This window comes from Lottia gigantea, assembly GCF_000327385.1.
Source record: "Lottia gigantea unplaced genomic scaffold LOTGIsca_5, whole genome shotgun sequence".
NCBI classification, from domain to species: domain Eukaryota; kingdom Metazoa; phylum Mollusca; class Gastropoda; family Lottiidae; genus Lottia; species Lottia gigantea.
In genome coordinates, this window is record NW_008709715.1 from 5229952 (window position 1) to 5245416 (window position 15465).

The 15465-nt window shown below is 31.1% G+C and overlaps 2 protein-coding genes across 2 annotated transcripts; one reads left to right on the plus strand and one right to left on the minus strand.

Annotated features, from left to right (window-relative positions):
* Positions 1-18: 18 nt before the first annotated feature.
* Positions 19-3416, minus strand: LOTGIDRAFT_183391 (hypothetical protein). Its single transcript, XM_009062122.1, has 7 exons — positions 3293-3416; positions 2873-3037; positions 2322-2459; positions 1929-2051; positions 1548-1612; positions 330-1289; positions 19-308 (listed from the first exon to the last, which is right to left on the minus strand). Exons 1-6 carry the CDS (start codon positions 3341-3343, stop codon positions 1157-1159), a joined length of 675 nt encoding a protein of 224 aa, XP_009060370.1. The 5' UTR covers positions 3344-3416; the 3' UTR covers positions 19-308; positions 330-1156.
* A 347-nt stretch (positions 3417-3763) lies between these two features.
* LOTGIDRAFT_177445 (hypothetical protein) lies at positions 3764-14216 on the plus strand (the record flags this gene model as incomplete). The annotated part of the gene is made up of 26 exons (XM_009062123.1): positions 3764-3880; positions 5015-5104; positions 5303-5344; positions 5577-5648; positions 5873-5946; positions 6085-6148; positions 6292-6384; positions 6593-6736; positions 6878-6952; positions 7204-7304; positions 7485-7560; positions 7862-8071; positions 8473-8580; positions 8861-8934; positions 9135-9274; positions 9663-9854; positions 10236-10327; positions 10663-10748; positions 10902-10962; positions 11399-11539; positions 11831-11947; positions 12296-12390; positions 12500-12656; positions 12978-13145; positions 13642-13754; positions 14156-14216. The coding sequence occupies 26 exons, from the start codon at positions 3764-3766 to the stop codon at positions 14214-14216; spliced, it is 2763 nt and encodes a 920-aa protein (XP_009060371.1).
* Positions 14217-15465: the final 1249 nt, after the last annotated feature.

Below are 15465 nucleotides of genomic sequence, written 5' to 3' on the forward strand. Positions count from 1 at the left end.
TGTTGCCTGAGAACTGGTACACTATCAGTGAGTGTGTTTCATACAGTGAAATTAGTCAGCAGAATTTGGTTTAAGTCCTTCCTCATATTTGAATAATTGATTGAAGACTTCTAGAAGCATAAAAGAAAAAAACAACAAACACATTAACAATAAGAAATGTATTTCTCTTGATAACAAATCTATAAAATAACAATAATATTATTATACATACAGTTAGTTAGGTTCAATCTTGTGATGGTATTCCTTTTCAAAGTTATTTACAAAATTACATAATACAGGTTAAAATATAGCATCAATAATCAGTCCAAATAATCATGTAACTTTCTGAAGTGTATGTATTAACTTAAGGGGAACAACTTCTGGACTCTGACTATAGTCAAAGATTGAAGTTAACAATAATAGGAACACTAATACAAGATATAACCTTACTGTCTGAGGACTTGAATATATTCAGACATACATTCATTCATACAAAAATATTACACTGCTTGAAATGACTGAGCAAATACAAATTGCAATCATCTGGCCCCATTCTTACCATAAAAAATATCTTGCTACAAGCAGTGATCTTTTTTCTAGCAAATACCACATTTGCAACAGAACATGATTATCAAGACTTTTTCTCAATTGGGGTCTACTCCTGAGCAATATAATTTTATGCCTACACAATTTGCATCATCATTTGCTTTATAAAACTATTCTGATAAATTCAATATAATTTGATGGTTAGTGTTTAAACGAAAAGCATGAAATGGCATTCCATTAAATGATAATTGACAAAATTTTCCTACACAATATTAAAATTTTGACATAAAATGCCCTCATGAGTTTATTTGTGTAGGATCATTCCACTTGGATTGTGCACTTGGATTAAAGCATAATAAAGTTATATAATATAGGCAAAGTGAATTTAAGTCCCATGGAATGAACCAATGAACTAATTAACAATCATATAATCAGTCTCATAACAATACCAACAAAATGAATCTTCTTATAATGATTAATTTGCCACATTCATAATTTTTTATTTAATTTCTCATATTAAATTTGAAAGTTATCGCAAGAAAACGTTTGTTTAATGCACCATTTTACTAATACCTCTTTTACCTCTCATTTCATTCTAAAACTTGATAGTGCTCATCAATGGTTCACCTCATTAATCACTAAAACTGCTGACACTATCACTATCTGAGTCATCATTATCATTATCACTAAAATCACTATCACTAGCTTGATTATTAGCTGACACTTTCCCTCCACCACTGTCAGCTACAGGATCATCTGGCTTACTATAAAATATAAGTTATACATTTGGTTATATTATAACACAACCTTATATTGTACATTCTAATATAATTATCTCTCACATCCAACCTGAGGATACCCCCAGTGTGATAACAATTGTATTTTGAGTCCTAATAATCAAAGATAAATAATGGACCCTCCCCACCTCATCACATATATATAAGCCTGTTCATTCGTCCAAAATTTACTAAGTTACCACAAGTGTTTTCAAACATTGGCTGAACAATCTAAGGCCTACTTACTCTATAATATCTGGATTGAAACCTTCAGCAGACATTTTCATTTTAACTGCTGGTACAGGAACACCCTGAAATATTCATATTGATGATATTAAGTATATATATATATATGTATATGTATATAAAATCATATTTATCTGAATCTCATTCAGATGATGCACACTCACTTTTACAACCATATATCTGAAGCATGATAGGGCTGAGACGCCATCACATTAAATCCATTAGTTTAAGCATATAAGAGAGAGTATAATCTGTTACCTATATTATCATTATTTGACAAGCCCTGTTACTTCTATTAAACAGGGTTTGTATGCATGCAAATTAGAGCTGCCACATAGCTAACAACAATATTTGATTTTTATGTTAAATCAAAACACTTACAACTTGTAACATTTTAAAGAATTTAGAGTATCTTGGGTCTTGAGAATTGGTCATCTTTGGTGTTGTATCAACAGGCTCTTGAGGTGTTTCAATGGCTACTGCAGTGGGCCCATTTGCCACAGGCTACAAAAAAATAAACAACAAATGTAACAATTCTTTATCAATCACTACTACTACCAAAATTATAGATATGAAATCAGTTTTTTTTTTTTGGCAAAATTTCTTATTGGCAGCATTAAAATATCTTTGAAAGATTTATTTCAGTTTTAAATTTTAACCACAAATTCAATAATGTGCCAGTCACATCTGTGAGATAATTCTTATGAATGCATGTTTTACTTATGAGTGATATAAAGTCAAAATTTGGTTTTGCATGGAATATAAATATCTTACAGGTTGAGATGTAGCACTAGGTTCTGATGTTGATACTGGACCATTGCTGACAGGTTTAGCTGGTGCTGGTGTTGCTGCTGCCGTGGAAGTACTACTTGGTTCCACTGTAACATTTTCTAAACCAGGAATAGATGAAAGCTGAAAATAAAAGGCAATAAAATGATAAGGTTCTAACATAGTATATATTTATAATAGGACCAATATCAAAAGACAAATGGCCTTATTCATTAATTGTTCAGCTGAATTACTAGATTATAATATTTCTAACACTTCCATTATGTAATTAGTGGGGTTTTTTTTATCCTCTGTGTTTAATCTGTTTAATTCATATCATCTTATCCTAAAACTAATTCCATTGATAAATTCACCACTAAGTGATAAATTAATACATAGTAATCCGTCTGAGTTGTCTTTTAATATTGGTCAGAGTATTATCCTAAGTGGTACCAGTTGTCTCCCAATATTGGGTAAAGGTTTATCATTAATGGTCTTATAATGTTGATACAAGTTGCTTTAGGACCTAGGTATCCTGATTCCAGTAATCTTCTTACCTTAGCTTCTAATATAGTTAGAGATACTTCCAGCCGCTGGATTTTACCTGCTAAATTTTCTAGTTTTTCATCACATACACATGAAAATCTATTTAAAAATCTTGCTGTATGTGTTATAAAATGATTTATAAAAGCTATACTCCTCTTTTGTTGGATTGCTTCAACCTAAAAAAAAAAATCGTTAATAGAGTCAGACTTATCCATTTAGATCTGAGAAAGGGGTGTTACATTCACTGACAAGGATGTATTGGGGAACTGTATCAAGAGGCCTATCAGTGTCACATTGGGTCTAACAGACTGTCACTGGCATCAGTGTTACTGAGTCACTGACACTGAGTCTGATAGTGTCTAGTGATCACATTCAAATTGATGAATTGAATCCATGTTCAGGGAACTTGTTAACGCCAAGACCTCTGTTACCTTTGTATAATCGACCCCTGGTCCAACGATAGGCAACCCATCAGCATCCATTTTCTCTTCCTCCGATTATCTATTACATTACAATTTAATTTGTCACTTAAAAATTCTTAGCACGGGATAGTGATGGGTGGATGTTTACATTGAGGTCAAGGTCGATGAATCCGTACAAACTTCATTAATTACTGAAAAACCGAACACGATGATACCCTCTGATTCTCAGGACATATAACCAATATAAAGCATGGAACTAATTTGATACAAGTTTTTTACATTTTTACATAATTCTAATGACCCAGAGAAAGATGAACGAATATATAGCAGTAAAAAGATTTGATTCGTTTCGAAAGTGAATCTGAAATGTTTTTTTAATGTAGCCGATTTACTGCGGTACGAGCAACTTTACACTTCCGGTTTTCATGGCTGAAAAGTTTCATGACTTTTTAAACTTTTTAGAGTAAGAAACCACAAAAAATGGAGCAAGCTCCAACCCTAGAAACTGTTTGCCAGGCTCTCCAAGCTTTGTATAATAACCCAGATACGACCGGGAAAGAAAAGGCATCAGTTTGGCTTGGAGAACTACAAAAATCGGTAGGTCGAACTAAATTCCAATGGCAATCAATCCAATTACCAATCCAATAAATATTCCAAGTTGGCAAATTGTTTTGTTATTCTCATGGCAAGCATATCAATTTTAATTTCACCACTTATTAGTCTAAGTCACAAATAATTGTTTTCCATGTCAAAAGCATGAGAGACAAAGGGCCAATTAAGGGTAATAAATAAGATCATGCAAAAAAGGTAGCTGCATGGGGCCAAACTAGTGCAGAAAATTTGTTTGGTTAGGTTCAAATACATGGGACTGGTATCAGAGGTGGACAATTTGTTCGTTTGAGACTTTTACGAATTGCATGTCATTATTGTTACTAAATGTTCATTGCTTCAAGGGATCTGTGGAATTAACCATATAAGTAGTGCTTAAGATACAAAACTTTTGGTGTACAGTGGTGTAACCTATAATTGTGCATATAATGATTCAACATCAAATTTCGTCAAAATTAAAAAAACAGAAACGGCTGTAAAATGGGTAACCTATTTTGTGTACAATGTTTGGTGTATAAAAAAGTCATGAAATACAGATTGTATGGATACCCAGTGGTATAATTATCACTTCTTAGTATTTATCTTTACTATAAAGTCATTATAACTATTGACAATTCCTTCAGAGAACAATGATTTTCAAATAAATTAAGTTAGTGACTGACAAAATAAGATAAGTAAATGCATGAGTAATTTATTGCTAAAATTCATTGAAACAACATAAGAATATGGCCCTCATTGTGTTCCATAGAATTTTTCTGGGACATGGAATCCGCAAATTGTCACTTCGTTCACTGGAATATATTTTGCAGACGACGCTTGGAATTCAGAGTACAGGTGGGAATTTGAAGGAAATTTTGCAGATGAAAAATGGTGACATTTGGTAATAACAAATAACATGATACAATTTGTATATGTTAGAAATAGTTGATAAATTTGACATTGATTTGAAACGATTGGAAAAGTTGATGTGGTAGAGGTAACCCATGTTTATCAAAACATGTAAATGCGGAGGTAATGTAAATTATTTATCATTTCCACGGATGCACGAAATTAGGTTACTTGACTGTACTTTAACCAACATTCACTATTTTAGATACTGTCATTTTATGCTTTTCTTTTCAGGTGTTTGCTTGGCAGATTGCTGATCAGCTATTAAGATGTAATAAAAGTCTAGAATCCTGTTACTTTGCTGCCCAGACTATGAGAACAAAGGTAGTGTTCTGATAAATGTCTGAACAAACAACTTTATTTTTTCTTAAAATTGAGTAAATTAACCATATTCAGATTTTGAATTAAATGTTGATAAGAAAACATTGTAATGATTCAGCAATTTCAGTTTGAAGTTTATCGATATATTGAAGTTCTCTTATGATCTCATACAGTTGTAATTAGTTGTCTTGTTTGTTTCAGATACAATATGCCTTTCATGAACTACCTGTGAATTCCCACCAGGTAAGCTATGTATTCAGTTAGGCTATAAATTTGCCCCAAATTCACACAGCCAGTTTTTACTTTACAGATTCTTGAACACATGGTCTTATAAGTTATAGATCACCAAGTAGAGATCTAGTCTTTGAAATGTTTTAATTAAGAGAGCTATTAGTCAGAGAATTTTAGTGATAAAAAATGGAACCTCTTTTGAATCATTAAAAACTTTGTCTCTTATTGTGTTCTTTGTTTTCAGTCTTTAAGAGAATCTTTAATGGAACATGCTAGTAAGATAACACCAGAAACTCCTCCAGTTATAGTTACACAGGTCAGTTAGCTCTTCTATTAATCTTTCTTCTTCTTTACACTTTTAAAAATGGACATATTTATGTGAATCTGAACAATCAAACTGGATTTTTCTCTACTAGTCGATTGGTTGTCATGGGTTCATATCCTCGGGTGTGAGAATGATTCAGTGCTTACGAGAGTTGTTCCAATGCCATTTTTCACCAATGTGTGTATGTGGAATGAATTAAATTGTTTTTTTTTCAGTTAAGTTTAGCGTTAGCAGATTTGATATTACAGATTCCCACATGGAAAGGTGGTGTTGTAGAAATAATTCAAAAGTAAGAATATCAATCATTGTTTTAATTTATCAGCTTGTTATACTACATGTTTTATTATTTATAACGACCTCTACCTTCAGGATAAGAAACCAAACTGTTTTGTCTTTAACTTCATTAACTGTATTGACTTTCTTTCAGATTTGGATCAAATCCTCAACAGAGATCATTTTTATTAGAAGTTTTAACAGTTTTACCTGAAGAGGTATGTCGTAAGGTTTATATAATTTAATATTTTTTGAAACCTCCCTCACAGGGAATTATTTCAGACTTCAAATGATTATTTTTAACAATATCAACCTTGAATGGGTAGAGTTTGAATTAATTTTCTAGCATTTGGTATTTTAGATAAACAGTAGATCATTAAGATTAGGAGCTAATAGAAGACAAGAAGTAATCAATGAATTAATTGCAGCATGTCCAGTAGTTTTACAATTATTGGTAGGTTTTACATTTTTATCCATTGGTAATTCTTTTCTACCTTATGGCATGTATCTATCATTCTGATATTTAAATGTGCTGCACTAATTCTATTTCATCGATGTTAGTTGTTCTATATATGAAAGGGATAAATCTCTATGGACTTCAAAAGATTTAAATCCCAGTGAAATTTATATGATAGCTTACTTATGTTACTAATGTATTGTAGGGTGTATGTGCTGAATCAAGTGGAGAAGATACCCGGATGCAAGCTAGAATATTACGTGTTATAGGTAGCTGGTTCAGTGTTGGTGCTATATCTCAAGATGCTATCATAAATACACCATTATTACAAGCACCTTTTGAAGCACTGGTGAGTATGCATGAATATCATCAAATCAATGAGCTGTTGTTAAATTTGAGTTTTCAAATCCAAGGTAAAATAGCATATAATCATCCTTTTTTTATCCAGAAATGTCCATTGATCATTAAATTTAAGTGTTGTATTTTTCAGAAAAAGAGAGAAACACCTTCACATTTACATGAAGCAGCTGCAGATTGTCTATGTACAGCTCTATATAGCATAGAGGTAAGAATGAACTTAAATTTTGCACCAGGAAGCAAACAAGAAGCATACACAATTTACATATTGTTGCTCAATAATAATAAGGAATGATGACTTAAGTTATGACCCTCACATTTTTTTAATGTTAAGAACTATGATTAAGCTGCAGACGCCTGATTCCTGAAGATCATGTGCACGACCAACTTTGTCAAAGCTCCTGATAGAGAAATATAAAAAGATTCAGTTCATTACATGATGATCAACTTGGCTTTCAGGATATTCAGAAGAACCCAAGTCTAGCCCAGGCTTTATTAGAAGGTGTATTAACATTAACAGAAGGATATCATCTATCTGTAGCTGATGAAGATTCTGATAAGTAGGTTAATTTCACAATTTTTGAATAAATAATGAAGATTGATGCCATTAGTAACTATTATTTCAGTTTTGTGAAAACTTTCGTTAATTTCACTCGTAAGCTTTTTATTACATATAAATGTAGACTTGGTGATATTAAAAGTATAAATGAGTATTGAATATTTGTTATTGTTATTTGCAGATCAATCAATTATTGTCGAGTTTTTACTGAGTTAGCTGAAGCCTTTTTAAATGCTATAGTCTCATCACCTAATCAGGTATATAGTTAGTTTATTAACCTGATAAATACAGGCAATATGTCCATATGATATGACATGATATTGATTATGACTTGAATTAAGAACTCTTTATTGTTGAAAACATTGCATGCTGTGATATACCATGGATACCTAAAACTGCTGTGTTGGCCTTTGTTACCTTATCACTTTATAGTAATCCTGGAATTTTACAGAGAAATATTAAATCTAATGCAATTTATCATAATGTTTATATGAAACAGGGGCTCTGACTGGCAATCTTGCTATATATATAGTCTAAAATTTACTCCATTTATTTCAGGGACTAGGTGATTTTAGAATATTAGAACTAATATTAACTTGTATTGGACATCATCTATATGAGGTAGCAGAGATAACGTTTAATTTTTGGTACAGACTTTCAGAAGAGATGTATCAGAAGAATGATGTGGGGTTAAATGAATTATATAAACCTTATGTACAGAGATTAATAGTTGCTTTATCTCGACATTGTCAACTAGATCCAGATCATGTACGTCTTTTTCATTATAAATCATATTTTGGATGGCTTGATAAGTTTTAAAGTAAAAAGTTTATTTTGTTTGTACATTAGGAAAAATCTATGAGCAGAGTAAAAATTAAATAGTGGTTTGGATACTTGAAGAGTCTTTAAATTTCATTCTTTTGATAAAATAATTAACCAGACGTCATATTTCAATGTTGAAAAAGATACAGGACGCTGAAACTGAACTTGATTAACAGGATTAGCAAATACTTAGAACACTATATCCCTTTATGAACTATATGCAAGATGTTGTTGGAAAAGAAGCTGACTGTTTATACAAGCTTTAGTTGAACTACACTTCTGATTGGGTTCATTTGAATACTACCCAAGGACTTCATCAACTAATAATTGAATTGTGATAATTGTAGGATACTATACCAGATGATACAGGAGATTTTGGTGAATTTAGATTACGAGTCTCTGAATTAATTAAAGATGTTGCTTTTATTGTTGGTTCAACACCATGTTTTAGTCAGGTATAGCTTATATTTTATTCTTTTGCTATAGTACTGGAGCTACGATGCCTAGCCTGAAAGTTAAAAGATTAACAACAGATGTAGATTAGAGATGTTAACTAGTACCAGTCTAATCTTTCACTTGAGATGAAAAACCTTGCAGTTTTATGCTAAATTCTATGCATTTTGCCAAAATTTCTCTTATTGCACTGTGTTTCTTTACCTATAAATACCATTAAATTGTAAGAGGTATGTCTCATGATTTCAGATGTTTTCAAGTTTACAAATGTCTAGCAACCAGACAGGTAATCCATCATGGGAGACATCTGAAGCTTCTCTGTTTGTTATGACAGCTGTAGCAAAAAATATTTTACCGTAAGTTAAGATTACATATTTTTATAACTGTTCATATCAACAGTATGTCATAATGTGAAGTTTCATTGGACAGGATGGATAAGCTATGAACGAATTTTAAAAAATTCTTATCTTTTAAATAATTTTGTAAATGACATTTTGAATTGGCTGACATTGTTAATTAATGAAAGCATGCTCATATAATGATTTGACTATTGTAGTGAAGAAAAAGAAATAGTACCTAAAGTATTGGAATGTATATTAAATCTACCTGATACAGTTCATATAGCCGTACGATATACTAGTTTACAGTTAATAGGGGAATTATGTGAATGGATAGAACGCAACCCACAGTATTTAGGTCAGTATATTGATTTTAAGTGGAAAATTACTAGCATATCTGTAGTGTTATTTATTTTCTGTGGCTTATGGAATTAAAACAGTTTGCTGATTGTTTTAAAGCTGAAATTACTTGATATCTGAAAATATTTGTGTTTTAATTTTCTGAAAAGAGAGTAGATGAATTAGATAAGAATATTCTCAATATATATGATAGAAGAATTATGTTAAAATATTAAACTTGAATCATGATTTACTCAGAGTTTTACGCTTTGCGATCTTCAAACAACTGACTTAATTTCAGCCTGATGTTATAAGAATTATTTTGTAATATTATAAAACTACTACTTCAAACAAAAACCAATTGTCTATGCCATATCTTATATTATTTTATCTTTGTTTATTTCTAGATCCAGTATTGAGGTTTTTACTAGCAGGATTACAACAACCAACTTTAGCATCAGCTGCAGCCAATGCTTTACAGAGTATTTCTATACAGTGTCGAGACCATCTAACAGATCATTTTCAAGGTTTAGTTCAAATTATACAAGCAATGGACACCTTCAATCTCTCATCTGATGCTGCTATTGGTTTACTTAAAGGTAGGAACTTGTGATATTTGATCTCTTTATTGCAATATCGGCAAAAATAAAATGTAAAAAATCAAGTGAATTAGCATTGAACTGAACATTGGCTGTTTCAAGGTCATAACTAACTGCAGATTGCAGAAAGGAATTTAGAGTTGTTCACTTGTAGAACATGATGGTGGAATCCTGAGTATATGAACCTAAGCATTGATTTATACATTAATAAATGAGTTTTTCTAGCCTGATTATGTGTAATGGGAGACATATTTGTTTTGAAACCACAGACATTTGACAGGAAATCAGATTTTTAGAATCTGAAATACAACCTTGTTTGAATACTAGGCACAATAATGTATGTTGATATTGTATGTGACATATTAAAATGTTGATTTTTAGGTACAGCATCAATATTAGCCAGGTTACCTCATTCTAGTATAGCTGATGGGTTACGTACATTAACTTCATTTCAAATTACACAGTTAAATAAAGTAAGTGACAAGTTGATATTATAATAGATTGAAATATTAAGAAATTAAGATTAATAGAAAACTACCAAAATAACATTATGAGCAATATGTATTCTCTGAAAGTGTTGCTATGTTGATAAATCTATTACAGTGAATGTAACAGATGTGAAGTTCAAGATTGGACTATTCTTGAAGCTTATCTGTTGAAAAATGACGTCAATAACAGCATTAACCAATAACTGAGATTTCATTCATATGTTCTTCAGAGAGAACTTGTTAAACAGTGCTAATTGTATGTTAGTCATTATATGTTATTATCAAACTAAAGAACTCTATTATTGCTTGATATTTTGTAGTTGATAAATGAAGAAAGTGGTCCTGTAAAACAAGGGGCAGATAATGATCCTACTGTATGGTTAGATAGATTAGCGGCTATATTTAGGTAAGCTGATCATTTAAGGAACTACTGATATTGAATTGTTTATATTTGTTAAGCTCTTCAACTTAAGTTATAATATGAAATATGTTTTAGTTATAATGTACATAAATTTAGCAATCCTTAAACAACCAACATAACAATATTTTATGTTTGTAGATACACCAATCCAACAGTAACGAATGGTCAAGTCCATCCATGTCAAGCTGTTATACAAGAGGTGAGGATTTCAAAATCTTTTCTTTAACCTTGAAACTATTTACTTCATTCAGATGCCACTTTGTACCATGCGTGTGTCATTTTATACTTTTCAGGTGTCACCTTGTACCACTGATGTGTCTCTTCGCACCATAGATGTCCTCTTTTACCATCATGCATCATTTTGCACCATAGATGTCCTTTTTGTACCATAATGCATCATTTTGCACCATAGATGTCCTCTTTGTACCATCATGTATCTTTTTGCACCATAAATGTCCTCTTTGTACCATCATGCATCATTGTGAACGATATTTTTGCAACTTTGTACCATCATGCATCATTTTGCACCATATATTTGCAACTTTGTACCATCATGCATCATTTTGCACCATATATTTGCAACTTTGTACCATTTGATATTGTTCACTTATGTGATTTGTGATTTTTGATTTTAGGTATGGGTAGTATTATCACAAGCCTGTAATAAATATCAGAGTGATGTAAGAATAACTGAACGATGTTGTAGGTGTATTAGATTTGCTATAAGATGTTTAGGCAAGAATTCCGCTACCTTATTAACACCTTTAGTCACACAGGTAATATATTGACTTTTTATACCTTGTTCAGTAGCACAGTTGGTGAAAGAAACTTAAAATGACACCATTTGCTTGGTTACTTCAAATGGTCATCAAGAGTTTTAATCTGGCATATGAAAGTCTGATGACCCTTCCTCATTATTCTTGTTAACCCAGTTGTAAATGGGAAAAAATAATTTGGCAGAGATCAATACCAAGAGGGATGACTGTAGAAAGGATCCTTGTGAAGTTAAGTTATTTTCCATGTAAAAAATGGTTGTTTCATGTAGATAATTAATATTTATGTTGTAGATGGTACAGTTATACCAAGTACATCAACACTCATGTTTCCTGTATTTAGGAAGTATTTTAACAGATGAATATGGCAGTGAAGCTGGCTGTGTTCCTGGTTTATTAGACATGCTACAGGTAAATACCTCTTGATATTAAGTTACCCTGGGTTGACTCACTCATTCATAGTCATTTCCTATCTATTGAAAGTAGTATTATGCATATCTTAACACCTATGAATATATATAATAGCTTAGTGCATAATTAGTGTTTATTTGCATGTCATACAGTGATAACTGCTAATATGTTATCAACATTTGAATTTAAACTTCAAATATATGTATATGAGTAAGCAAATTGAACAGACATAAACCAAAAAGTGCTATAAAAACATACAGTTTTGTCATGACTAAAACTCTATAGTATTATTGAACTCAAGCATGTATTTATGTGTATGATATATGAGAAATTTTCTGAAATTTCCAGGCATTCTGTGGTCCTACATTTAAAATACTAGAAGAACACAATGGTTTAAGAAATCATCCTGATACAGTAGATGATTTATTTAGACTATGTTTAAGGTATGATCATTTCCTTTCATTATTATTTTTCTATTTCATCTTGACTTTGTTGTCATTTGTGTTTTATCTTTTAGACCATTTGTATATCGATTTACTTTGCGTGTTTTAGGTTTATACAACGATGTCCAGTACCATTCTTACAGAGTGCTATGTGTAAACCATTATTATGTTGTGCTATAGCAGCATGTTCATTAGATCATAAAGATGCTAATGCTTCAGTGATGAAATTTTTAACAGATTTTATAAAATACAGTAGAGAAAAAGAAGTAAGTTTACGCACTTTCTTTAGTAAAGTCAAGTTCTCTGTCACAACCAGGTTTTAGGGTTTATTAAATACCCTAATGGGTTACATCACTGATGGAACTCCCAATACTAATGTAAGCTCTTTCAGTGGAAACTGTGTGAACAGTACTTCGGTACTCTGCAATAACCAACATCCAGTGGGCTAGGTATATCTTGAAAATGTACTTTGGCCTCTATAATCAAAATTTGATGGTAGCTACTAATGCCTTGAAATCTTTTTTATTTCGACTGTAAACAAATGTTTATGACTTCCAATATTTATGTAATATTTGTCATAATTTCAGGATCGAGAAGATTTTGAATTACGTCATAGTCTAATCAAACAGTTATTATGTAATCATGGACAAGCTTTAGTTCATGCTATAATTAATGCCTGTATTTATTGTTTACCTACTTATATGGTGACAGATGTAGCTGATGTGGTACATGAATTATTGTTATTTGATAGACCAGTAAGTAGGAATAAATCATGTCTTATTTTGTTAGGGAAAAACTCTGAATCCTGATAGTGGCCTGGTTAAATTGCCCTTACACTCTAATAATGCTATTGAGATGAATGTTTAATTCTAAATTATACCAAAGTGACTTGTTTCCTATATTTGTAAGATTTGAACGACATATAGAAGCGAGGAGCACATAATAATCCTATATATGATCTAAAAGCAGAAATGGCATACATTAAAATGCATCTTGATTTGAGAAAAACAATTATTTATATCTATACAAAGCTGTTACTCAAATCAATCCTAATTTATTTGATAAGTTAATAGCATGAAATTTTTAGATAAGATTCAGATGTTTGTACAAACTATTTAAGTCAAATTTGTTTCTGGATAAGTATATTTGTAATGTTTTACATGAACAATAATATTCTGTATTTTTAGACATTATGTAATACATATGTTGTATTTTCCAGTATTTATCTAATATAATTGTTGTATTTTTCAGACATTTTGTGTATTATTAGAAACAACATTAAAAGCTTTGCCAACAGAAAGTAATGGTAATGCTGTCACGGCAACTCATAAACAATTAACAGATTTTCATAAAGCTTTAACAAGGTAATAATTGTTGTTTTTTAAACACAGACCCTGTATGTTATCTCATTATGACAGGTAGACTAGAGTATTCTTATAAACTTTTAACTCCTGTTCAGTGGCTTTGTTTCATTGAATTCTCACCATTGTTCGATGACTTAGTTTTGGAGCTGAGCTTCATGAAAAATTTAACCTCAATGTTCTAACCAGCCATCTTGACTGAAATTTGCAACAAAATTCCTGATGACCAACAGATGGTTACTCGATACACTTGAATCTGATTACTGTATTAAAGATGATAAGTTCAACTGTTTCGTGTCAATGAGCCAATCAAATTGTCTTATAAAATTATCGAGGCCTCAACATGATCAGTTTCATTGTATTATATCTGATGAAGGCTATATAACTTTCTTTGTATATTTCAGCTCTGAGTCATTGAAACAAACATCACATACATTAAGAGATTTTTCTAGGTTATATAGATGATGTGATAGTGGTATCATATTTTTATCTATTTATATTATTATACTGTTAATGTGTGACAGTAGAAGAGTAGAAATTAGCTTCTCAGCTTCAACTAGATTTAAAGCTTACGAGTTAGTTTCTGAATGAAAGCTATCTGACAGTTTGAATGGAATTAGAATCTTTATTACTTGCTCTTTCTAATTAGGAAGAGAAACTCTTTTCAATGCTTTTACCTGTAAAAGTTGGTTGTGATATTGTTAAATAAGTTAAGCCTTACTTAAGTCATCCTTTAATGTGAACCTTGCCTTGCGATTGAGAGCTTTTTTTTTTTTGTCTGATGGAGGTAGAATAAGGTGCATGGTTCCAGTATTTAAGGAATTTTAAAGAGGCTTCATTAAAGTGTTATGTGTATCAGGGATAATTGTAATTCCACTGAAACTGAGCGTTTATGACTTCACTATTGCAAAGGCCCTAAGATATTATAAGCCAAGCATTTCTTAGTTGAAGGAACTTTAGACAACTGACCAAAAATTGGATTGGTGCAAAGCAATATGTTCTAATACACATAACTAATTTATAAAACCTCTGTACAATCCCTTTTAAGATAAAAAGAAAATAATTTTTTTCTGAATACAGTTTTTAAAATACTGACAGTTCTACAAAGGACAGGAGTAATGTTTTTTTTTTAGGTCACATTTACTTTTCCTTCACCAAAATGTAACGCAATTTCCAAAGTGCTTTATTGATTGTGTGCTATTTGTCATTTACTTTTATGCAATCATTTATGCTAAATTATGCTGTATAATGATTTTTTTATGAATTTTCTTTGAAATTCTTTTTGATCCCTTGATCTAGCTATTGACTTTAAACACCCCATTATTAGGCCAATATATTGAGATGATTTATTAAACTATATTTTTTGTAGTAACACACTAAAAAATTTACCAAGGATTTGAGAAGGATTTTGACTATATTGATTTTCTATCAGACATTCCCTTATGATATCACTATACAACTTACAGAAACAAAAACAAGGTATTCTGCCAAAATATCACAGTTCCAGACATTCTAGTCAATTTATACCTGAATGGCCAAATGTATTTTAACCGGTTTGTTTTTTAAGTTTTGTGTGTTGTTTTTGTTATATACATGTGAAATGCTTGATAATTATTTTCTGGCTGGTATATATTATTATTTTTTTGATGTAGAACAAATTAATAGAGGCTTATTTTATTGGTATCCCTGCAATCTCATTAGCTTTCCCTTGGTA

Bases quoted from the DNA above. Each gene is read 5' to 3' on its own strand.
- LOTGIDRAFT_183391 (XM_009062122.1), bottom strand. From the start codon at position 3,343: ATGGATGCTGATGGGTTGCCTATCGTTGGACCAGGGGTCGATTATACA. The intron at 2,052-2,321 runs GTAAGATATTTA...ATTTTTTTGTAG, and splicing joins CTAGTGCTACATCTCAACCT to CCTGTGGCAAATGGGCCCAC. The intron at 1,290-1,547 runs GTAAGTAGGCCT...TATATTTTATAG, and splicing joins TTCAATCCAGATATTATAGA to TAAGCCAGATGATCCTGTAG.